The sequence below is a fragment of the Podarcis gaigeae genome, assembly GCF_964106915.1.
Source record: "Podarcis gaigeae genome assembly, chromosome: 5".
In the NCBI taxonomy this organism is placed as follows: Eukaryota; Metazoa; Chordata; class Lepidosauria; order Squamata; family Lacertidae; genus Podarcis; species Podarcis gaigeae.
This window is the reverse complement of record NC_139681.1, coordinates 63,696,228-63,722,697: the sequence shown is the minus strand read 5'-3', so window position 1 is coordinate 63,722,697 and position 26,470 is coordinate 63,696,228. Positions and strand designations below refer to the sequence as shown.

Genomic DNA, 26,470 nt, shown 5'->3' with positions numbered 1-26,470 from the left:
TGTGACAGACAGACAAGCAAATGACTCCTTGGAGCCTCTTCTACCATCTATCAGCAGCTGCCCTCTGGGAAGGATTGCAGGGGAGAGACAGGCAGGCAAAGATCACCCCAGCATCTTCTTCAGCTCGATGGTTGTCCCCCACCCCACATACACAGCCAGAAATCCCAATTGCCCCATGGGGAGATTCCCAATGCCAGGAAATTTTTATTGGTTTTACTGTCATGTTATGTGCAAACAACCTAGCAATAGTTATATGTTCAGGATATCATTCTGTGTCAAGATAGAGCAGGTGTCCTTAGATGTTCAGTCTCCACTGCTGGGAATCACAAGTGGGTAGGGTGGTGGTATGTCAGTTTGCATTTCTTAGTGCAGAAAGTATTAATCTGATGTGTGGAGGTCTTTCTTATTCTGATTAATACAAGAGGATTCTAGAAGCTACTAGAAGCTTCTCTGTGTGAGAGAAGCAGGCAGAAAGGTCATGATTGTTTGGGTTACACCTTCTGGGAAGCTGGCTTAAACTGGTTCTCTTATCTCTTCAAATTAAGGTCATGCTGACTATAAATATAGGCCAGAAGGAGCCTGGGTTTTACTTTCTCTTTCTATCTCTTCCTTCTGGTGTGGTGTTCTGTACATAGTATGCTTAGTGCTAAGGTTTAGTCTTATTAAGAGTTAAGTTTATAAGTTTTATTGGAAGTGCTACAACTGGATTTTTATAGACTGTGCCAATCCTGAATGTATTGGATTAGTGACCATTACACTCATTTGCCTTCAGCACAAATAAAGCTCTGCTGGATGAAGTACTATTGTCTCTGGTCTATTTTTGGGGAACTCTGCTACATGTTTAAGGTTTTCCTCCACACGTATGACATGGTATGCTCAGATCCTGCGTTGTGGTTTCCCATGTGCCTCTACATTCCCGTGTGCTGGTCTACATGGGCCACTGGTCTGACCCAACCGGCTCTTTCTATTTTCTTAGATGTCAATATGAGCTCAGCCCAAACATGTGCCAGCCTCTTCAAATACACTAAGGGATAACAAAGGCCTCCAAAAATTACATTTCTGCTGGGATCATCATATTTGTCTTAGTATTGTGTAGGATCAAGGTCACTTGGTTTGTTGATTGATATTTGCAGGGGTGTTTTTTGTATAAGCAATGGGTGCCAATATTTGGAGTGCCATTCTCTGCACCTGTAAAGAACTTTCCCAATAGGAAAATAATGTGCTTTCACAAACGACGTGAAGAGCAAAACCCCATTTTCTTTCTTTTGTCCTGGAATAAAACTGAAATGACTGTGAAACTCTTACAATGCAGTACAGCAGCAGCAGCAGCAGCAGCAGCTCAGTTGGATAATTTTAGATTCCGGACTTAATGGTCTTACAGTGGGCCTTACTTTATAGAAAGTCAGCCCATTGGTCCATCTATGTCAGTATTGTCCATACTGACTGGTGGTAGTTATCCAGAGTTTTAGGCAGGGTTCTCTCCCAGCCCTTCTTGGACATGCCAAGGAAATGTGAGCATCTGCATGCAAAGCAGATGCTCTGCTACTCAGCTATGACCCCTTCCTCTAAAAAAGTGCCCTCTCGTTCTTTGATTCTACTTCAAAATGTGATAAACCCGCCCTGCATTTGGGGTGGGGGGAGAAGCTCAGGCTCATTTTGCTGAGTACAGACCTGGAACAATGTCTTGCCTTGGTAGCACCACTGTACCGAGTCTACAGGTTACTGAAGACCCAAGTGACAAGCAAGTAACAAGAAAAAGAATGGCAAACCTTAAAGTATTTTCTTTTAATGAGAAATAAATCAGTGTTATAAACAAGTGAAACAGGCATACAACCAATAGGTGGGCTTTGTGAAAATCTAGTTAATTAAATTAAAAATACACACGTCAGGGGTTTTTTTAAAAAAAGAAAAAATACATGCAAAAGGTCTTAAGAACTATGCAACAAGCCATAAATGCCTAAAAACTAAATGTCAAATGTTACTAACATAAATCCTTCCAGTATTTATTAGCGCTGCTGGGCTAAAAGAATATTAGATGATGATCAGTATACATTACATGTTTCTATGCTTAATGAGACTTCTGCTGTAACATAACTTGTATTTTGGTTACCCATGAGATGTGAAAGATAGCTTCTTCCATCCAATTGAGTATTTTAACACAGATGCTGGTAGTAGCTGCCATTCTGTCATTTATGTACCACTTCTGTGGTGATCAAACTTTCTCAGTTCTTGCACCTTGACCTGCTAAATGGATGCCAAGGTGAAAACTCACCTGGCTTGCAAGTGTCACCTGCACAGTAATCCTACTGGGGTTCTGGATCACTTGTAATGTCTATTCAATGGATTAAGAAACCATTATATTAGAATTAGAGCAGTGTATCTTTGGATGTTGTTAGATATAACAATGACAGAATGAGAGTTGGGCAACAGTGTATTATATTTATTAGTATACAAAAACAAAAGTTTCTTAGGCCAATTTTCTTTTCTTTAACCCTGGCAGTAATGAATGACAGCAGAGTGCAATGTGACTCTGGACTGTGGGCCATCATCCCTGATCACTGTTCATGCTGGCTGAGGCTGATGGGAGTTGGGAGTCCAACAACAGCCGGAGTTTCCTCATCTCTGGGTGACATGACATGATTCTGCTCAAGGTCATGTGGCCCAGATTCCTCTGGTTGTTGGTTACTATCTCAAGGCATTGCATAGCAGTGTGATCTCATGAAAAATATGGTATGGTGCCATTGTGACAAGGCAGTTTTGCCAGCACAAATTATCAGGACTGAAATGTAAGAGTGGCAGTAAATTCTGTGCTTTGCCACAAAGTCAGAAGGATATTGCTGGTTTTCTTATGACAGATAGTGTATTCAAATATATAAAAGAAGTGTTTGCTCTAAGAAATATCTGACATATTTCTATTATATATGAGGATTTTCTGTATAAGCTCATATGGCTGTTCAAGAGAGGATGAATTTAATGAAAGGGGAAGAAAGCAATTGTAACTTTGTTTCCTCTGGAATTCAGTAAGCAGGTGGTGGTTATTTCAGAAATTTATATTAGATCAGTTTTACGTACTGTATGAAATTAAGTTTTTAACATTTTTAAATTTTTAATTGGCCTCTGTGTAATGGTGTTGTTTTAGCCTCGTATTTCATTTTGTTTCATCAAGGGCAACCAAACACTGAATGAAGTCTCAATGCATGAACTTTACATGAACTCAACACTGTACATTGCAGTAATGTTCTGGTCTTAAACATCTACTTACATCTATTAAAAGAAACAACAAAAAGTACATTAGTAAGCCAATTCTTCAGCTGTCTTTAACTGCTATTATAACAAATGTAGCGGAAGGGAACAGTTCTTATGGAAGTCTTTATAATGTCAGGAACTATACACAGTCATATTAAAAGAACATTTATAAACAGCAAGCCAAACCAAAGAAAATAAGAAAACAGACTTGAGAAAGGCTTCAAGTTAGGAATTTGCTGTTGCTTTGGTCTAAAACCATAGGTTTAGGAAGAGATTATACATAGTCATATTTTGAAGGATAGGAACGTCTCCCGTCATCACTTTTGATAGTATTGGTTTCAACTACTGGGACCTTCTTGGCTTCATACCCAGTTCCAGACTTATATCCAGCGCTCTTGTAGGACACGGCCTTGTAACTGAAACACAAATAAAACACAAAGTGGTGTCACTTTGTGGAACTGTCTATGATAACTGACTACTCAGAATCATCTGTTCTATTCCTTGTTACTTAGTGAAGAATATAATACAATTAGGTAAGCTCCATAAATATCCATTTTCTATTTCACTACAGTAACATGTAGAACAGACTCAATCATTATGAAAGAAACCATTTTATGAAATGCTTGGTGGTTTTCTCATTATGCATGTAGGTAGGGATGGGTGAATCTGACAATTTTGGTTTCTCTCAGGTTCTCTCAGGAAGTATGATGGTAAGAGCTGTTCAACTGTGGAACAGACTCTCTCAGAAGGTGGTCTGCTCTCCTTCATTGGAAGTTTTTAAGCAGAGTTGAATGGCCATCTGTCTTGGATGCTTTAGTTGAAATTCCTGTATTGCTGGGGATTGGACAAGATGACCCTCGGTGTCTCTTCCAATTCTACAGTTCTATTATTCTATTATTCTCTCATTTCTCCAGTCTAATGTTCAGTTGTCCACATTCATTTGGGGGGGAAATAAAAAGTTATCATGAAAAATTACCAGCATTTTAGTACAAAGTTCTCCTGGTATACACATTTTTCAATGCAATTTTGCCAAATTAATGCATTTTTATGTTATTTATGTGCATTTTCCTAATATACACATGTTTCTTCTATACATTACTTGGCTAGAGAACTGTGTTCCAGTTCATGTATTGCTTTGGAAAGTTCAATTTTGGTAAGTTCAACTTCAAAAGCAAACTGAGTCAATTTTCTCCTCCATCCCTGTGATTTAGTGTGGCCACTCTGCCACCTTTTAAGTTGGAGAATGAAGAAAAGGATCTGTCTTGCCCTTCCACATTACAACAGTTCCATGAATATGTATAGGCACTCACTGGGTTTCTTCAGGTGCCAGTCCTCTGCAGGCGATGCACATCATAATGCCTCCAACCAAGGCCAAGCCTCCAGCAACCCATCCCACAAACAGGGCAGCCCCAAATGTGTATCTGGAAAACAAAGTGAGTGATGGTACTTAGTTTACTCAAGTCCACGTGTCTTACTCAAGTCAATATGCTGCTTAGCCAGCATGGTGTAGTGGTTAAGAGCAGTGGACTCATAATCTGGTGAACCGGGTTTGATTCCCTGCTCCTCCACTTACAGCTGCTGGGTGACCTTGGGCTAGTCACACTTCTCTGAAGTCTCTCAGCCTCACTCACCTCACAGAGTGTTTGTTGTGGGGGAGGAAGGGAAAAGGATATTATTAGCCGCTTTGAGACTCCTTAGGGTAGTGATAAAGCGGGATATCAAATCCAAACTCTTCTTCTTCTTCTTAGAAAGGGTATTTAAAATGAAGCTTTGTTAAGGGGTAAGCCAGGTATGGGAAACCTGTATCCCTCCAATTAAGGAATGCATCACCTCTGGTATTTAAATTGAAACAAGAGTTTTGTGCGGGGGTTGGCAAAGACATTTGTTCAAAAGGAGTTGGAGGGGCATATCATTGCAGCCATGGCCTATAGTAGAGTCTGTCTCTGTCATCACCCTGCCTCTATCCCCCTTGTTTGTTTTCCTGATCTAACCGACCAATGTACTGACTTCTTTTGCACCATGTTTTATAATCCCAACCTACTCATTCCATGCCTTCCACCGACACGATGTGGACCTAGCTAGTCCACATTACTGCGAAGAGGAACCATTGCTCTGTGATACAGCACATGGTGGAGGTCCCTAATTCAGTGCATATTCACGCCAGACTTTTTAAACACATCCAGTTCTGATTTAAAGCTCATGATGTCCTCCAGAGAATCCTGGGAAATGCTGTTTGTTGATGAAGCTGTGGATTGTAGCTCTGTAAAGGGGAAACTACACTTCTCATTATTATTATTGGGGGGGTGTCATATGCTTCAAATGTGGATTTAGTGTGCTTTGAATGTATGGTGCAGATCTGCCTTCGGGTTTTGGTATCTCCAGATTATATTTAAAAAAAATTAAAAAAAGATAAGTTAACAGGTGATGAAAAACACCTCTGTCTAGCACCTCATAAAACTGTGGCCAATTAGAATGTATAATATTGGGCTATATGGACAAAACTGGGCTATAGACCCAGGATAAAGTAGTTCCCTCTGTTACTGTGTGATCCATGACATTCTTTTATACACTTGACTTGGCATGCATACATTGAATATATGGTATTACCAATGAATCCAGTTAATGCTTGGCAAAGAAGATGACACTAACTTATAAAGCCAGTCTAGACTACAGAGCACATCAGTTTTGTATCAGTTTAATAGGGTTGAACCATAGAATCCTGAAAATTGTAGCTTGGTGAAGGTGTTGAAAATAGCTCCTCCCACAGAATACAATTTCCAGGAGTGAAGAGTTCATTCCTCTTGTGTAGTTATGCCTTAAGTCTCATCATTATGGCTAGGCATGTCATGAACAAAGCACACAAGTGGCTGCACACACACACACACACACACACACACATACACACACACACACACACACACACACACACAACTGTTAATGCTGTGCATGACCCAGAATTACCTTGTCTGGAGTGTCTGCATCATTCCTGGTTGATACATATTAGCTGTTGACATCCAAAAGTTTGTAACAAGCATGTTGGCAAAAACAGATACCCCACAGATAGCACAGAGACCTGTCAGAGAGAAAGGATCATTACTTGCTACCAGAATGGAATTCAAGGTGGTCAAGGCCAGATTTTTAAACTTAATTTTACTTTCGAAACAGGAATCCATAGAATAATATCATCAATGCCCAGGTGTGTGAATGCTGCTACCTTTCACTGCAGGTGTGTATTTATACCAAGTTAGATATCTTAAACTATGTTACCCAGAAATGTAAAAAGTAGGGTCAGGTGCAAGTGTCCTCGATTCAAAGTGGTAATATTGAGCTGGTGTTGCACCTAAGCAACAGAACACCCAGTTTATTGCACTAGTATAGTTAAGGAGAGTCCAAGGGATAGCGTTTATTTTGCTGGTTGTGATTCTAGTGCTTCTGTTCCAGTTTCTAACATTCTCATTATACTGCATACTGCACCTACTGCATTGTGGAAATGGTTGGCATCCATCTGTCTCAAGAGACAATGGAGTGCACCTCCAGGGGTGAAGTCAAACCGCTGTGCTTGCAGTTCTGAAGTGACTTCCCTGGATCCACTATTGGCCTCATTTGCTCAATTCGCAGGAGCCTGTCTCCACATGCAAGGGAAATCCCTAACGCACAGAAGGTTCAGGACCCATTGGCTACCCTCGTCTGGTTTAGCAGGCCAGTCAAAACCATTCCTTGGGTGTGGCTGCTGTCACATCCTGACAGCTTCTAGGAGCCACAGATAGAGCTGAGTGCAGGGTGGGACCAAAGGTGGACAAGCTGCCCCAAAGGGGGCATAATATGCCCCCCACCAGAGGTACTACCTCTCCCCAACTTCCCATTTCAGTATTGAAATATGGGTTTTTTTAATTGATATACCACATCAGACTAAATTTTAAACAGCAGGAAAGAGCTGTATGCCGGGATACAGCCCCAGATATTGTCATGTGAAAACTGTGGAAAATTACAATGCAAAACTTGTGTGGTTTTCTGTGTTAATAGGTTTGCACATTGGTATATATTTTTTTCTGGAAACAATTAACATAGAAATGAGTGCTTAATTTCCACTAGATTCCACTCGAGTTCCAGAAGTGGCTTTTACATTGTGTGAAATATTACATAAAATGTGAAAAATTACAGGTAAGGAAATGTCTGGAAAATGGAATGAAGTGCCATCTGAATGCACTCCAATGCCTGCTTATAAACTTTTTTAGTCCCTTGTTGTAAGTTTGTTAAATGCTTTCAACCCCTTTATTTCAATTGTCTCTTCCAGAACAGAATGCACTGTGGAGCCCCAGTAAGAACCATCACTCACCAGCTACAATGCACATGATTCCAGCAGTCAGAGTCATGTTTGCTTTGGCGGAGTCCTCCATATTGCCGATCCGTAAACACTTCAGGGAAAAAATAGCCACCAGGAGGCTAAAAGCACCCAGCACGATGCCCACAATCATCAGAGCTCTCACAGCCTGGAACATCGCTGCAAAACACATGGGGGGAGGAGAGGAATCATTTAAATGAGTAGCAAAGGGATAATATTAATGTCTGTTGAGCAAACATCAAGAAGCACACATGTTCTTTCTGAGCAGAACAGGACTTCAGTTTGTTCCCTGTGGATATGGCCCTTGACATTTAGATAATGTGCCTGTGACATCTACTCTCTCATGTGTTTTGTCGTTTTTCCCCCTGCCTTGTAGAAAGCTGGCCCGTTCTGACTCAAGTCAACCTTTCAAACCCTTTTCCTCCAAGAAACATATATACTGCGAGAAGGAAGGTTACAGGAAACCAGGCAGAGGGCCTTCTCGGTAGTCGAAACAGCCCTGTGGAACAACCTCCCATCAGATGTCAAGGAAATAAATAACTATCTGTCTTCTACAAGACATCTAGGGACGCTTTTAATGTTTGATGTCTTACTGTGTTTTAATTTCTTGGAAGCCACTCATAGTGTCTGAGGCAACCCAGTCAGATGGGCAGCATATGAATTATTATTATTATTATTGTTGTTGTTGTTGTTGTTGTTGTTGTTGTTGTTATTAATTTATTTATATCCCACCCTCCCCAGCCAAAGCCAGGCTCAGAGCGGCTAACAACAGTAAAAATAACACCGTTTCCATAAAATCACAATCAATTAATTGAAATACATTCTAAAACCAATTCATTCTACAATCAATTCAGAGTCAAATTAATGACAACCATTGGGCTAGAGTTCTATGAGGATTACAGAAGGAGGGGGTCAGGCTGTGCCTTGGCCAAAGGCCTGGTGGAACAGCTCTGTCTTGCAGGCCCTGCGGAAAGATGTCAAGTCCTGCAGGGCCCTAGTCTCTTGTGACAGAGTGTTCCACCAGATCAGGGCCACAGCCGAAAAAGCCCTGGCTCTGGTTGAGGCCAGCCTAATCTCCCTGTGGCCCACGATCTCCAAGATGTTTTTATTTGAAGACCATAAAGTCCTCCATGGGACATACCAGGAGAGGCGGTCCCATAAGTACGAGGGTCCTAGGCCATATAGGGCTTTAAAGGTTAAAACAAGAACCTTAAACCTGATACTTACTTTGTTTGTTTGTGGTGTGTTTTTTTTGTTTGTTTAATCTATTTTAGTAATTCCATGGCGAAAGGTTTCTGAACAGGAAGCAATTAACAAGATATTTGCCATACCATCTAAAGACCCTATTACCGTGTGTTATGAGAAGTCCGTTTTGCAAACTGTTACTGACTGCCATACTATCTGCTGCAGCTGGTAAATGAGTCATGAGGTGTGGTCTAATTAGTCAACGCATGAACACAAATATTAACAATCCAGGCATTTTCAGACCCCCATTCATCAGCTCAGGCCTGATCTTCACTAGGGATCTTCACATAGGGAAACAAGAGTTCCTGGGCAAGTGCTATAAGTACCAAAGGGTGATCACTACATGTTTTGTGTACAGAACAGAAGGAGGCAAAAAGAAAGGCAATGCATGATCTGGCTATGTATTATGTTCCACTTTCAGTTCCTCAAAATTCCTTTCAGTGGCTCCTGTTTTACCAAGATCAGAAACTTAAAAGCACATCTGAACCATAGATGAAAACCAAAAACATAATGAGAATAGATTGGCATATTTTGAAAGTTTGAATGCTATTTTTAAAATAATATGACTGGTGTTCTAACGTATTATTTTGGCCGTAACTACATTTAATCTTCCTTAAAAAAACAAAACCCCCAAAAGACCTATGCATATCTAGGACCACTTTGTATTCTTAAATCACCTTATAACCCAGCCCCATTAGTGCTATCTTAGGGGGGAGTCCCTGTTGGTGGTCCCCTGTGTCTCAGATGTATAGCACATAACTATTAGCTGATGTGCATTTAGTGTCATGGGCCCAAGCCTATAGAACTCCCTCGCAACTGACATTAGACATGCACACTCTTTGTGGAACTTCAAGTATATGGCTAAGACTTTTTTTGCTCCAGCAGGGATCTAAAGGTATTGTTTGGCTTTATGATAAAAAGAAATCCTGGGCCTTGTTTTATGTACACTGCTTTGTGATGTGAATAATTAGGTGGTAAAATAAATAAATAAATATTTTGACCACCTTCACCATAAGGTCCCAGGGCAGGTTGTAGCAATTTAAAAATATAAAATTATATCAACTTAAAATCATACTACCATAGTTTCACCCTAGACATGTAAAGCCTGCTCACTTGAAAACTTGATTTCAAAAGTTGGAAATGTGATTTTCAAAATGTGAAGTATATATAATTCATGACATACCAGATATGTTTCATTTAATATTTTTGAATGTCTGTCTATTCCAAAGTCATTTTATGGTTGTACTTACTGTATTTGCGGCCTATTTCCACTGACCCAGATGTTAAAATCACGTCCTTTCTTGATAACAGAACTTTGCCCCTATCTACTTTCCAACAGGTACACACCCTGCTAAATACACTCATTGCTTTGACCACAGAAAGTTCCACTAAAATTTCAGAAATAGAAGAAGGCCAGAATGATACCTGAATGTTTATTATTATTGTGTCCGAACAGCATACTAAAACCAGAATTTCTGAATAGTTCTTCACAAAAACAAGAAACAACATTTTCTCCTCCCAACATGTTCAGGCCAAGTATCTATATTACTTACCAGCGGGCAGTGGAAGGAGGGATTAAACCTATTTACTGTCATGTGGGGAAATTGTTTCTTTCATTGGTGGGTGTGCACACCGATATCCAAGATATGATATCAAATCAGTTCATTCAAATAAATACACAGTGCCCAAATACACACTGAGTTAGTCTTGGTCTGGCGGGTAGAAACTGCTGCTTATCCTCCAAAAAGGAGTTTGGTTAGTTTTCACTCTGGGTTTCTGGCACCTTTCCCCATAACCATAAAATATGATCTTTTAAAATGATGTGTGCACTTTAATATCCTCTGTGTGACAGTTTTATTCACAGCAATTGATTCTACATTTATAACTACATCACTGCAGTCAATATTAGTCTCCATTTACATTAGCAAGCTGTTTAAAATATTGTTTCTTGCTAGCCAAATCATTGGCTTTCGTCACATCTCTGGAGTAGCCTCACTTGGCTAGCCCCTGGTCCATACCTGGAAGCCCAAGGATTGTGAAATAAGGCCGGCACTCTGTAAGACCCGAACTCTGACTGACGCAGCTCCTCCAGAGGCCTTGGTACTGGAATACTGCTGTCACTGGGTTATCATATAAGTCCTGCGTACTCCATGCATCCATCGCCGTGGCCGCAATACAGCCAGCGAAGCCCAGGGTTGAGACCACAAAGCCCAACACTTGGCAAATTGTAGTGGACATGAGACCTCCTTTGCAATCAGAAGCCACTACACCACTGGCAAAGCTTAAGGAAGCAGTGAAGTCCCATTCACTGTACCAGCCAACAGTGGCTGCCTTTATCAGATGGTTTCCATTAACAGGCTTTGTTGACTCAGTGTGTTTTTGCAAGATAGCGCAGTTTCAGTTCTGTTGCTTGATGTGTGCTTTGGGGTTGGCGGGAGTGAAGACTGGTGCCTTTGTCCCTTAGAAGCCCTTGTTGGCCAAAGAGTCATTGTTGGACTAATGGAGGTCAACCCGCAAGCTGCATTGAACAATCTGTTCATAATGCACATGATCAGCCCCCCTCATTCTTACCCCTGTTATTCAGCTTTGCTTATTCCATGTACCTGACATGTTGCTGATTCCAATGAGACGAAAGGAACTGAGGGCAACACCAGCATTACAAGCTATATTTTCAGTGCTTTCCAAAATGACCTGCTCTCATCAGCATCATCAAAGTGTACTCCATTGTAGACTTTTAGCGATTGTTATGTGAAGTGGGACTTTAATATATATATATATATATTTAAAAATCACATTGCATTTTGTGACTGTTTGCTTCTTCCTTACTTGGAATTAGATCTCTCTCTTGAACCACGAAAGGTATAAAACTCATTCCTTGCAAACACTCTAAAACTGCTCATTTTCAGAATAGGAGAAGCGATAATGCTCCCTCTTTGGGAAAGCTATTCAAAGGACCGTCTACTTTGCTTGAACATAGCAGGCTAGCTGAGAAGGTATCAGGCAAACTCAATGGCTCATGCAGATCTGTCCTCTAATTCCTTGTCTCTGATCTCTTCTCCCATCATCTGCTACCTAATGGTAGGGCTGGAATAAAATGGCTCTGATGATTTATGTGTTGTTCTTGTACTCTTGCTGTTGAGTTCATCCATTATGAAACAGGGATGAAGACAGGGCTGCTGGACTAAGGTAAAACAGTTCTTTTGCTCTATTTTAGTAGATGAGAGGTTCTACTGGTGCTGATTAACGCCGAAAGTTAATTGGGGGTGGGGTGGTAAGCCCTGCACATTTCAAAAAAGCTGTTACACAACCCGATACCGTGACTCATTCTACTGAATTAACAATGAGGAAGGTGTCTCGGGCTGCACCCCTAGAATAATAAATTGCTTCCTTAACCTAATCGTTACCACTGTGCAACCCCTTTATCTGTTACATTCATGGGAGGAGGACTGAAAGAACACCAACAAAATATGAAACATTTAAATAAATGTACCATGGTGAGCACCAACATGCCCATAGCAAGGATAGAGCATAAATGTCTCCGAACCATAGCCCTAAACGGAGTAAATAGTTTGGCTGGTGCCATTTCCATTCCAGTCTAAAGCGTATCAAATGGTGAATAGCTTAGTCACTATGCCTGTCTAGTCCCAGGAATAACTATTGTATTTCAGAATGGCAGAACAATCTGAGATACTACAGTACTTAACTAGGAACAATTTATTGTTACAAAGTGTCTGGAAAATCCAGGGTAAAACTAAGACGGGTGCAATCTAATCGCAAAACATTTATCTCTCATCCCAGCTCATTTTGGGACTCATTCAGTGTGTGCCCTGATTTGCATATGATAGTAAGCCATAAACCATGCTGTGCTGCAAACAAGCAACGTGCTAGTGCATGCGTCTCGATTACAACCACCTTTCTCTACCCTGTGCCAAGCCAAGAAGAAATAAACTAGCTTACATTTACATGCAAACCAGCACTCAAGGTTTGTTTCTCTCTAAAGAACCATGAAGAGAATCTTAGGTTTGTTCTGGTTATGCCTGTGCTCTGGTTTGTTTCCCTGAAGGGATGGGCAGATATGATTGAGCAGAACGCACCAGCAGTAACCCATGGTTTGTTTTAAACCACGGGTCACCATTACATGTGAACTGGACCTGAGTGGGTTTATTTGTGAATCACAATGCTGCCAAAGAGCCACAAAGTTTCTTGAAATAAGTAATATGGGCATGAAGCCTTTTGCCATAAATGTACTACAAGTTACAACTGAAAATACAATAAACCTCTGTGCACAGGAGATACAAGGCTGGCCTGACTATACAAACAACCCAAGTGACTGTTTTGGACAGCAACATTTTTAGAAGCCATTGTGAAGCAGATGGCAATCCAAAAGCATGTCCCAGGATACCTCACAATATTTCAGTAGGACCCAGGGCCTGCTCTCAGAACATGTGGTAAAGCTGTTTGGGGTTTGAAAAATGACTAGGGATGACCTTAACAGGTGGGGAACATATACACAGGAGAGGAGATTTAGCATCCTTATGCTCACTGAGAAACCAGCCTAAAGTGACACTTGATGGCACAACTTAATTATTGGTTCAAGTGGAATAGTGACCTACACAAAGAGGTCACCCATCTATAATTCTGCTTCCATTATTTCCCAGATGACCATAGCAGCAGAACCTCAGCCCTAATCGAGCGCACTGTGGCTGTGTTTGAACACTTGCCCATGGCTCCATTATTATTATTATTATTATTATTATTATTATTATTATTATTATACCACCCTATACCCAGAGATTTCAGGGCAGTTCACAGAATAAAAAGCCATAGCTGATAAACCATGGATACGTCCTATGGCCACGTGTTTCTTCATTGCCCCTCCCCTCTCTTCCCCCTGGTTTATTATTCTGTTTTGTTAACCAACATCAATCCAGAGTTCTCTGGTTCAGACATCACAAAGAACACTGGCATAATGTAAGCTGGAATCTCTGTGCCAAAGTCTGTGAGTATAGGGAGGAGTGAAGGAAAGAGAAGAAACAAGGAAGGAGTGAATGGCCATGGCTCTTGTCTAGAGCTTTATGAATCATAGTTTATCAAGTTGTGGATGAACGTACCAATGGTGGCTTCGTTTAGAAATGCCGTCATACAAGCTAAGGGAGAACAGCCGTTTTATAGGTGGTTGTTGAGAAAGGCAGAATGGCTGTAAGAATTAGGAAATTAATTTCATTTCTCCACTGTGGTAAATGGCTCTGGGGAGTGATATAAATTTGCCAAGCTGCTCTGCCAGATGCACGGCAGTGAGTTACAGAGGCCTTCTGGACTCTGGGCTCATCAATTCTGATCTAATACACTCATGCAACTGATTTACTTCAACTCTGACCTAGAAACAAATCCAGCTTTTACCCAGTCATGCTACTCTTATTTTCAACAGACACAATCAATACAATATTCTCATTGTAAATTGAATGAAAACTATCATTAGGAGGGATAATTTACAAGGAGCTTAGTATGTATAGGCTATTATATAAACATGTCGGTAATAACTGCCTAGGTGGGCCGGGCATCCCGGTAATATATAAAAATTAAGAGGCTGGATGTTTAAGAGGCTGCATGATAAAGAACCACACCATCTAGCTGAGTTGGGTTGCATCCAGTGTACTAATTGTGCTGGGGAACGTTATTTCACAAGGGAAAACACAAGTACATTACCAAAGTACATTGCCAAAGATTGTTGTGCAGCAGATTCCCTAAGAATCTACTGTTGTGCAACAAGAACCAGCTGTTGCTGAACTAGCTTCCACTAGTGCACTAGTCCCATGGACTGCAAGAACATCAAACCTATCCATTCTTAAGGAAATCAGCCCTGAGTGCTCACTGGAAGGACAGATCCTGAAGCCGAGGCTGCGATATTTTGGCCACCTCTTGAGAAGAGAAGACTCCCTGGAAAAGACCCTGATGTTGGGAAAGATGGAGGGCACAAGGAAAAGGGGACGACAGAGGACGAGATGGTTGGACAGTGTTCTCAAAGCTACCAGCATAAGTTTGACCAAACTACGGGAGGAAGGGGAAGACAGAAGTGCCTGGCATGCTCTGGTCCATGGGGTACGAAGAGTCGAACATGACTAAACAACAAGCATTGGATTTTTGTTGTTTTTGCACAAGCTAGCAGACAAGGGAATGTTGGATATGGGGGATGGCAGATTTTGGCATTGCACAGGGTGCCACTGAAATCTGCGACGCCAAGGTCCACCACTGCTGGACTACATCTCACATCATCCCTGACCATTCTTTCTGTGTCTGATGGGAACTGGAGTCCAGCAACATGAAGAGGGCTGCAGGTTACTCTCATGCTAATGACAAGGTTAGCCTATTAAAATATATGTTTGATTGTCAGTGAGCACCAATCTATTGATCCTATTCATCCCATGATCCAGTGAAGAGATTATTCCAGGAAGATGGGGCAAGGAGTCCCCATTATGGACCAGTCATCCCAGGCATGAATTGTATTTCACTTGTTTGGCTCATTCTGTGTTATAGTACAGGCAACCAGATTCATGCAACTTGTTCTTTGCCACTGAGCCACACCCTAACTTCTAGTTTCAGCAGCACCCACCCCTTTTATCTGCCGTTTCCTCAGACAAATGTGTATTTGATCACTGCACCCACTGGAACATTTCAATGTTATCATTGCTGCTCCTACAAAACTACCCGAAACTCATGTTGACTTTCTTTTTCAGTAAATATAGCATACTCCCACAGAATGACATCCAGTTGGAAAAACTGGGGGGAAATTAAGGCAACTCCACCCTTTTCTGTACAATACTTCTCATGCTGTGGACTTGAACCCAAAGAGTGAAACTTCAGTAATCGGAGTCTCTGAATGGCTTTGGAGGATGAATTAGAGTTTTCTCTCTAAACACAAAGACCCTTAGTCTGAAGGCCTTAGGGTCGCCTTTGTTCATTTACCATGTCAAGTGCCAATCCACCTTTTTCAGGGCCCACCCAGTGATTAATTTGCATATCAGATATGTTCATGTAATACATCTGATCCTCAGAGTTATAAAGGCAGGGAGTTCAGTCTGCATTAGTCCTCTATCTTCACTGGTTTATTCAATTAAAAAAATGCAGCCAACACACTGCTGAAAAGGATCTAGAGGTGTTGGTGATCTGTTGACTCCATAAAAAATGAAATGTGTCACCATTCTTGTCCAGCACCCAATTGGCATCTTCTTACAATCAATACAAATGGCATGAACTAGGCTGGAGTTCAAGATACAATGATATTTCATTTGGTTTACAAATAAAGCAGCTACCACACCATTTTCTAGCTATCTTTCAAAGCAGCACCAGTGCTGGGAAGTACCAGACTAGGGAAGAGAACTTTTGAAAGTTGTGACTGTTATGAGCATGGATACGAGATATATTCATGGAAAATATTGTGGAAGTCATGAAAATATCACAAATCTGGAAGGAAACGGTCATATGATAGTTTTGTGGCATCTCTAACTTGATAAATTATGCTATCTGGACCAGGATGGTAAAATGGGGTAGGTGATGGAAGACTGAATAGGACCTAGCCGGGATAATTGTTGATGGTATATCAAACCTTGATTACATTTTTGTAAGAGATCAGTTGGAACAGAAATTGAGGATATAGTTCTCCAGCCACAGATGCTACTCTGGAGTAGTGCTAGGTAAGACATTATGCCTACTCTAGTACCAACGGCTTGAAGACTGACACAATTAATTGCCATTACACCTTCCCTTTTGCAATATCTTGTACTAGACTCTCCCATTTTAGTAAACTTCTAAGGACAGAATAACTTTAACTAAAATAAATCCCAAGGACTCTTTGTTTTTGGTGCACTTGAGAGCATTAAGGCAGGGTGGGGTTGGGGGTTGGGGAGAAACACTGAAACCAAAATGTCAGTGATACATTTGGGTTGCCTGGCTGCTCCACACCAATCTTACTGTTTTTATTCACTATGACACTATTGTTCATAATATAAATTGCTATTGTCAGAATAATAAATAGGGCTTTATAATGGAAATACTGGCAGCCCCATTAACTATGTCCAAGCGGGTGAGGTGGCTGTAATGTAAAAATGGGTGGGGCGGGCTTAGAGTAAACTCATCCCTCAATCTCGTACTTTTCCATCCTAGAGAAAGACATATTGCTACAATTTGATTATTTATATTTACTTGTTTTCCCTGAAACATTGTTCTCCATTACTCATTGCAAATGGTGTAAAGACAGCTCTATCACACACCCAGAACGCCCTAGTAAAACATGGACCTGCCTCACTGGCAAGGCTCTTCTCGTTTAGGTATCCCCAGCAATTACAATCATAAAATATACAATTTATATACAATAAGTGAGAAAAGTCTTTTTATTTTTATTAGACATGCTGCTTTAGTTTTTTGTTGGGGGGTGGGTGGGTAGGTGTATGCCATTTCTTTCTTCATTAGACTATGCTGATAATGATTACCAACTACCAGCTACTTTGGAGTAAAACATATTTGTATATACATTTATATTACATTTACTCACAGAATAAATACTGGTGGGGGGGTGTCAGAATCCTCCTCCACGGCTGAGGAATTTACATGCTAATTGATTTGGTCTGTTAGCACTTTAGGATGACAAGTTAATTAAAAACATGTACACAGTGCTGAATCACACACAAAACCACTCCACGCTTGCAGATTGATATTATTTTGGCCAAGCAGAGCTGCGATAGCTTTGTCTCCTCTGTCTCTCAGCACAAGGTCTATTCCCAAGTGGTTCTTTTTCTACTTTCGAGTGCCTGGGGAAGTGAGGTAGAATATTTCATATTTTGCCTTGCAGTCGGCTTTGTTTTTCACATGAGGTGAAAATGGACTTCTTCTCTCGCCGTGTGACAAGTGATCAATTGTGCCCAGAGCCATTAAAATAATAATAATAATCACACCACCTCCACCTCCACTGAACAGCTACCAAAATAACAATACAAACCCCCCACACATTCAAGGACAATGGCTCATGGCTGTGGAAGGTGGTGTATAAGAGCTATTTCATTTTGTTCACAGCAGCACTTATCCTATGTGCGTCTTACCTTACAGAGGACCTATCCTCTGTTTGAAGGCTGTTCCTGGCCAAGCCTTCTTTAAAGATGAATAACCCTAAGAAGGAAGTGGAGGGGCCATGCAGTTGCCCCTTGACCATGTGGGGAGGCAGACTGAGCAGGAATGTGGGTCACTTGACCAGTTTCCCCCCTAAGGTGAGATGTACTATATTACATTTCTATTTCTATTTCAGCATTTATTTCTAAATTCCCATATATACTTATATATCAGCACATGCAAAGCTTATACGAACCTATGTCTTTTTTTGGGGGGGGGGGTGACTCATAAGCTGCCATCTTAACGACCCATCGTTTTTCTTTGCTTATAAAGTGGAATGGCTGAGGCTGGATGAGTGACTTGCCCAACTCTGCCCCATCAGCTATGATTCACTTCCTACATTTCCAGCCATGTTTTTCATTATTAAGCAACGAAGGGTAGTTTCTAGTGGTACCACATGCAGAATACTACACACCCATTTGCATCACCCACCATAATGCGCCCCTGCCTTTTGCACACTGGAGTCATGCTACCAGGAGTCATGCTTTGTCAAACATTAATCCTTGTTATAAGGGGTGGCAACTGAAATAAAATATTTGGGGGGCAGGAGAACCCCACCCCACATAATTGATCATATGGCATGGTACACACACACCGTTTGAATGGCAATGTCCATCATTTTTGGGGGGGGGGGCTCAAATATTTTATTGGGGTGACAAAGAACTGTCAGTCCTAGTAGTTGGCTCCAATGCCTTGTGTTGGCCAGAGATGAAGTTACTGAGTTCATGATTGCTTTAAAAATATGTGTGTAAAACAAATCTTAGCATTTTTTATCTGCTTTTGGCTTGTTTAGCTCCAGGCTAATTATGATTTATTGTAAATATTTTTAACTTAACCCTTTGTAATCTGCTGTGGAGTTTTTTTCTGAGCGGTGAAGGGCTGTCTAGACATATATTAAAGAATAAATCAAATAAGTCATTTGTTGGTACTTCCTGTTCAAAAAGTCTTCAACTATAGGGCACCACATGGCACAGAAAGATCTGTGGAGACCAAGATAAACCAAAAGCTTTAAGGTACAATTGGGGGGGGGGGATTCTTACTTCCATATGTCTCAAAGCCTGGCAGCCTGTGAGATTAATTTTTCCTGGGCTAATTCTCTGGATTCCTCTTCCTTGTTGATCCCAGTATTGAGAAAGAGAGAAAGAGACTGAAGGAAAGGGTACCTTGGATAAGTTTTTGGCCAAGACAGGAAGCAAGCTTTATAAGGTTTGGAAGCTCCTTCATTCCTACTGCTAACAGCTAGTCTTACATTTACTTTGCCGATATTAATTTTATCAATGCTTCACATTACCTACTTTGCCTCGTAGGATGATAACATGCAGTTTTTAACATGGTGAAAGCAAGAACAAACTTTACTCTTTAGTCAGATCTAACTATATTGTATAAAGAATACAACAACAACAACAACAACAACAACAACAACAACAACAACAATAATAATAATAACAATCATTTATTATTTGTACCCCGCCCATCTGGCTGGGTTTCCCCAGCCACTCTGGGCGGCTTCCACAGAGACCAAAAATACACTAAAATGTCACCCATTAAAAACTTCCCTGAACAGGGCTGCCTTAAGATGTCTTCTGAATGTCAGGTAGTTGTTTATCGCTTTGACATCTGCTGGAAGGGCGTTCCATAGGGCGGGCGCCACTACCGAGAAGGCCCTCTGCCTGGTCCCCTGTAGCTTTGCTTCTCGTAATGAGGGAACCACCAGAAGGCCCTTGGCGCTGGACCTCAGTATCCGGGCAGAATGATGGGGGTGGAGACCCTCCTTCAGGTATACTGGGCTGAGGCCGTTTAGGGCTTTAAAGGTCAACACCAAAACTTTGAATTGTGCTCGGAAACGTACTGGGAGCCAATGTAAGTCTTACTGTTAACTTACATTACTTAACAATGTAGTGTTACTGTTTTAAAATAGCAATGCGAGCACACCACTACCTGCAAAACAAGTTGTAGGAGGCACTGCTGGCAGTTGTTTTCAAAGAAATCATTTGGGCCACTTCAGACATTGCTATTTTCCTCCATGGATATAATTGCTGTAGAGGAAAACATGAGCTGACCATGATGTGTAAGTGTATCATAGATGCCTTTGACACCCCAAGCACACAGATTAGGTTGTCGCCACACAGCACACTTTTGGCAGAAAACTCATTGCCGTTGCTCTTTGCACACACTGATAAATGCATCCCTTCCTAAACTCAATACAGGGAAATTGGAATGTCGGGTTTGCTTGTCACTTTTTATTGTTTGGCTCTCCCCATCGAATATCGATATGTTTACTTGCTTGTGCAAAAAGACATATGTTGGAATTACAAATATTGTAATAAAAATAACAGTAAAGCATAAACGCAGAGCTGCCAGTCTTCCGCTTCTGGATCTTCCCCACCACTAATATCTAAGGCAGATGCCAGAAAGGCTCTGTCCAACATTCCCTTTCCTGTACCTACATGCTAGGAAGGAAGACTCTTAGGGTAAGGCCATAGCTCTGTGGAAGAGCACGCAGGTTCAATCCCTGCCATCTCTAGGTACTGCTAGGAAAGGATCTGAAACCCTGAAGATCCACTGCCAATCACTGTAGACAATATTGAGCTAGACTGACCATAGGTCTGTCTCAATATAAGGCTGCTTCCTATGTTCCTATGAGTGGTCACCCCAGTCTAGAGACCTACAAAGAGCAGCAAAAGAGGAGTACACTAGGTACTGACTTGACAGATGCTTCTATTCAGTATGGACACCCCATCCCTCATTATATAGGTAAGTTCAGAAGAGTCTTAACTAAACATTTTACCCCTGGAGGAACTAAACCACAATATAACACAAATAGAACTAAGTCATTAAGTACAGATAAATCTTAAAAACCCATTATAAAAATGGTGGAATTGTTTACCAGTTTTGTACTTCTAGCAGAATACTAGAAGAGTCGCCATATTTATGTTACAGGAGGTGCATGCTATTATTATTAAAAATCTGTTTCTGGCATTAAAGATATAGAACAACGGCTTAAGTTGTAGGCTGCTCTTCAGCAGTTGATAAGGAGGGCATGAGGATGATAAATGTGGAGGGTTTTCTGCATCGCCTGAGCAGGAAGAACAAAGAGGATACCTTTGCAATGGCTCCAGTCAAGAAAAGAAAATTCATATACAGACACACACACAAAAGACTTTTCATAATGTCGCTTTGGGACAGGTGTCAAGCGCTTTAATTCATCCCCAATGAGGTTTGATTTCCCCTTTTCTCTGAACAAATAGAAAGCAAAGATTATATTTCCAAAAAGAAAAGGAAAAAAAATTCTAATCTGATGTTAAATCATCTGAAGACTAAACGTTACACTATTTAATAAGGAAGTGTGGGGGTAAGAAAAACCCAAAGGCCTGGCACAACATGAGGTAAAGATCTAGTCTCCTGAAAGTAGCTTTTATTTAATTGATTGTATATGACTTCTATCTTATATATTTTATTCTTAACTTTTAAAACCCTCCCTTTAGAGGTATCTTTAGAAAGGAGGACAATACCTCCTTCCCAAAATCAACATGACATTGGTCATGTGGACTTGGGATGGTGGGGGGGAAATTGAACAAAAGCAATATTGTACTTTTGAATTCTCAATGTCAAACACACACACACACATGTATATAATCCACCATCCTCTTCCCACATCATTAGAAATAATACTGAGGTCATATGGGTTTTTTGTCATTTGCCTTCTACCTCCTGATCCCTTTGGATAGTTCTGCATCCATGTTTCTGCACTTCTGCCCCCACATCAGCCAGCCTGGCAAGTGTTGGTGATGATATGGGCATCAGTGTGAGGGGGGAAATATGACTATCTCCAGCAGAACATTTCACTATATAAAATGCTGTCCTCTAGGTAGGGAATAGACGGATCTGTCAAATTTGGCTTCTCTCTGTTTCTCATTTTTCCCAATCTTTAAGTTCAGTGCTCCACAGTTCCACATCAGTTTGCAACTTTTTAAAGCAAAAAAGTCCTCACAGCAATTTGTCAGTATATTTATGCAAATTTCTCCTAAAATGCACATTTTTGTATGCATTTCCTCCAACATACGCAAGCAATTATCCCCAATACAATGCAATTTTGTACATTACTTTCACTAAAATATGAATTTCAATACACACATACATGTCAACATTATTTCATCACAAAACTAAGAGAAGGGCACATTTTGAAGGATAGGTGTGTGCCAGTTCATATTGCTCTGGGCAGCGCAAATTAAGTAGGCTTGCATTAAAAGGCCCACCAAACCAAATTTCTTCCCCGTCCTTTTCTTAAAGCCTATGGAAATGAGAATAATATTATGAGGAAGGGAGCAAGAGCAAATAAGAGGATCCAGTTCTCTCAGAGGACTACAGCAGTCTTGAGTCGCTTCATCCCACCAGCTCTTTTCAATTGCACTATTGAGAGTACAGCATATTCCCTACCTGGTAGTCCAAGGATGGTGAAATAGGAGCGACACTCGGTGAAACCAGAGCTCTCCCTGACACAAGTGCGCCATAGACCCTGGTAATTAAAGACGGCCGTCACCGGATTGTTGTAAAGGTCTTGGGTGCTCCATTGGTCCATGACAGTAGAGGCAATAACTCCACCGACCCCCAACATTGACACCACAAAGCCCACGGACTGGCACATTGTCACAGACATGATGGCGACTTGCTTTGAAAAGGACTCTGTAAGGTGTACCGATGGTTCTGTGATCGCATCTGAGTACCTGTCAAGCAAAATGGGGCTTTTACTGACAGGAGGCAGCACACGTCACTAACAGGAAGGGAAATTTGGCCTCTGCCATACAGACTTGCCCTGCTCCTGTTATCTGTTTCAGTTAGATTATTTGCCTCAGTCGGTACCAGGAGCCATTTGTTATCCATATTGCAAATGCCTTACTCTCTATTTACCTTTCGAGAATAGTTTTCATGACTAATTCAAAAGGGTTGGCATTAGTTAAGCCTTGCAGGCACCTTTCTGTTACAGAAATGTTGGGCTTACACACCAAGGAGCGAAGTTGGCCGTGTCATTAAAATGTTGTTATTTAGCATAAAAACATTGACATGTCCTCCCCTTTAGGTTTCGAATATAATTTAGTACTCTCGCTACCTATTAGAAATCAGGGAAATGTACCAATACATATGGGGTTTGACCCATTATTCCAGCAATTACCTCCTTTCTTCTGCAAGTAATGTTGCATCTGTCTATCTGCGTGTGGATTCTGGGTGTACATTTATTTATTAAAAGCATATTTATTTATATCCTTCTTTCATTAAGACATTCCTATCAAGGCAGTCAACTGCAGAACTATAAAACAAAACAATAATCCTAAACATCACTAAAATTTAAACTAAAGCAGACCAAATAAATGGAAAAAAATAATAATATTCTGTTGGAAGCCACCCAGAGTGGCTGGGGAAATATAATTGATGATGGTGGTGATGATGCAGGTCGCACAATAGCAGTGGCCTTGACATGGGAGCAAGAAGTGAGAGACACTGAGAGTGGTAAAGTGGTAATTTAAAACAACAGCAGAAGGTTGGGGAGAGTAGGGATGGAGGGGACAGAAGGGGAAATAGTGGTCTTAAACAACAGCAGAGGTTTGAGTATTCTGAGTGCTATTGGAGGGCTCCATGTCTTTTATCTCTCTCAAACGAGGCAGCTGACAAATGAAAGAGGTTACAGGGAATCAGGCAGAGGGCCTTCTCGGTGGTGGCACCCAGCCTGTGGAACGCCCTCCCATCAGATGTCAAATGAACAACTACCTTACTTTTACAAGACATCTGAAGGCAGCCCTGTTTAGGGAAGTTTTTAATGTTTGAAGTTTTATTCTGTTTTATATTCTGTTGGGAGCCGTCCAGAGTGGCTGGGGAAACCCAGCCAAGTGGGTGAGCTATAAATAATAAATAATAAATTATTATTATTATTATTATTATTATTATTATTATTATTATTATCATCATCATCATCATCCAAAACATCTGGAAGGCAGTTCATTGGTGGAGGAGGGGAGGTTGTCCTACCTTCTTGTGCCACTGCTTGAAGGAATATGAAAGAAGTGTGTCTCCACAGCTCTCCACACCACTCTCCATCTTTCATCCCAGCAAGCAAGAGGCCTTACCACAGTTCATTGACCCATCCCAGCTGGGTAAAATCACTAGAGGAGGGTGCAGAGCAGGAGCAATGATATGTGTGTGTGGCAAAGTCCTAGAGAGACTTGGAGGCCTGCATTTGACAACAGAGCCTGATCTTCCCCACCCCTGGGATATATGGGCGGAAACCTGCTAGACAGTAGTGGCAAGAAAGCTTCTTTGTATTATTACTAACATAAAAAGAGCAATTAAGTGTTGAAACTTTGAGGATTTTCAGGTAATACAATATTGTGTGTTTCTGTTGTGTATTCTTACAAGAAGCCTTGTCATCCAAGTGTCATATTTATGTATTGATAATATAATATAAATGTGCACATTTGTTTTAATTGCCTCTGAATTTACTTACATATCAGTCCTGCTGGCTGGAATCTTAGGGGTTTTTTTTTGGGGGGGTGGAAATAACAGGAAATTGCTGGCAGGAAAATTCAGTAATGTTAATAGACAGCTCAATGTTGACTTGGCTAGGTCTGAAATCAGAACTACATCACATGGTGCAACTCAGCCTAAAGTCAGCAGCTGTAGCATCATGTGTATTCTAGATGAAGTCACTCTTGGTATCGGTCAACACAGGATGAAGTTCTCTCTGAATAGTTTTCTGGTATTGCCTTAATCATAGCTACAAACATGCTGTCTGAGTCTGCCAATTGGTTCTGAGAACACACAACTCTTGAAGGCTTCCCTTTTCAGTCTGTGATAACTGCACCTTGGGTTTGATGTACCAACTTGGGTTGAGTCATAACTAACATAAGTTCCATTGACTTCAATGGGCTAACACTTAAGCACGATTTAGGCTGCAACCCTAACTCCATTTACCTGGAAACCTCACTGAAGTCAGTAGGACTGAGTAGATGATTAAGATTGTGCTGCAAGTCTAGATCTAATTTACTATCTTCGAACATTAAGACACGAACTTTGTGTTCTACTTTGCTAAAGCAAATGACACAAATGTTATACCTTGTTGGAACCAGGTTTGGGTTTGATCCAGACAAAGTTAGCTGAACTTAAGTTCACATTGGAATCAAAAGGAAAAGTTAGCCATAATGCAAGGCCCATTGATTTCAAGTGGGGAAAGCTGAATTAATTGAATCTGGATCCTGTTCAATAGCCATATTTTTGTTTCGTTTTGTTGCGCTACTTCATCTTGCTTTTCTTTCTTCATCGCAGTTTTCATGACTTCTCCTTCTTCCCCGACAATGGGGGCAGGGGGAATCTCCTGTGTTGAGGGTTTGTCTGTGTTGCCAATGATACCTTTCAATGATTTGCCATACATAATTCGTTCCGGAGGTCCGTTTTTAACCTGAAACTGTTCTTAACCTGAGGTACCACTTTAGCTAATGGGGCCTCCTACTGCCGCCACCCGATTTCTGTTCTCATCCTGAAGCAAAGTTCTTAACCTGCGGTACTATTTCTGGGTTAGCAAAGTCTGTAACCTGAAGCATCTGTAACCTGAGGTACCACCCTATTGTTATAGAAATAGGGGGGATCCTGCTAAACCCTGGAAATTAATAAATGCTAGGATTTGGGGTTATTTGTGATATGAAGGGAGAATATAAGCTGCAAGGGGATTCCTGGGCTGCCTTATGCAAACCAGCCTGGCTGGCTGAGGGAAGAGCAGGGCTGTTAGCATTACAATAGAGATCCTTCAGGGTCCTCAACAACTCCTTGTCCCAGGTGTGACCAGAGCCTGGAGATTTGGAAGGTTGCCAGGGTAACTGCTCTGGGGGAGGGCAAGTGGCTTCTGGGAAGAAGAAAGGGGAAGAAAGGGGATATCCATCTTGGTGAGGGTGAAGGAAGGACTGCCTGCAATGCTCTGGGCCATGCTATAAGATTTGGACTACCTACGTGCAGATGGAAGGTATAAATAGACGAATAAACCCTATTTCTTAAAGCACGGCAGCCTCCGGCGTGCCTTCTGTTCTCTGAAGGGACACAGACCCTGTATGTGTGCCTGTGACCCCATGCGCTCTGGCCACTGCTTGGCAGAGAGAGGGGGCAGGCACCAGGCTTTTGTAACAATATTATTCACAAACCAACTGTAACTTCAAAGACATCTTGGTGACCTATCTAAAGCTGGGCAAATTGCTTAGCCTAGAGAAACTGCCTTCTTCCTGATCCCTCCTGGGATCAAGTGTGGCTGGGTGGCACAGGGGAGCTTCTGGAGGAGTAATATCCAACTGGACAATGGAGAACACTTTGACAGAGTGTTCACATTATTGGCTGATAGGGCTGCATCAGTCACTCATTCACAGACACAAGGTCTAAATTGCAGAACCAATTAACGGCACTAATAGCCCTTGCCTGAATTAATCTTTGAGACAAAAGGAAAGA

At 41.3% G+C, this 26,470-nt stretch overlaps 1 protein-coding gene across 2 annotated transcripts; it reads right to left on the bottom strand.

The window, feature by feature from the left end:
* Window positions 1-1,768: 1,768 nt before the first annotated feature.
* Window positions 1,769-22,726, bottom strand: CLDN18 (claudin 18). Of its 2 annotated transcripts, none has more exons than XM_083738101.1 (5): window positions 22,430-22,726; window positions 7,583-7,747; window positions 6,208-6,319; window positions 4,557-4,667; window positions 1,769-3,662 (listed from the first exon to the last, which is right to left on the bottom strand). In XM_083738101.1, exons 1-5 carry the CDS (start codon window positions 22,647-22,649, stop codon window positions 3,521-3,523), a joined length of 750 nt encoding a protein of 249 aa, XP_083594227.1. In that variant the 5' UTR covers window positions 22,650-22,726; the 3' UTR covers window positions 1,769-3,520. The 2 variants fall into 2 exon arrangements, with proteins under 2 accessions (XP_083594227.1, XP_083594228.1); XM_083738102.1 differs by lacking the exon at window positions 22,430-22,726 and adding an exon at window positions 10,852-11,152.
* Window positions 22,727-26,470: the final 3,744 nt, after the last annotated feature.

Excerpts from the sequence above, each read along its gene's own strand:
- CLDN18 (XM_083738101.1), bottom strand. The coding sequence starts at position 22,649 with ATGTCTGTGACAATGTGCCAGTCCGTGGGCTTTGTGGTGTCAATGTTG. Across the intron at positions 6,320-7,582 it reads AATCATGTGCATTGTAGCTG|GTCTCTGTGCTATCTGTGGG; the intron begins GTGAGTGATGGT and ends TCTCTCTGACAG. Across the intron at positions 3,663-4,556 it reads CTGGCACCTGAAGAAACCCA|TTACAAGGCCGTGTCCTACA; the intron begins GTGAGTGCCTAT and ends TTTGTGTTTCAG.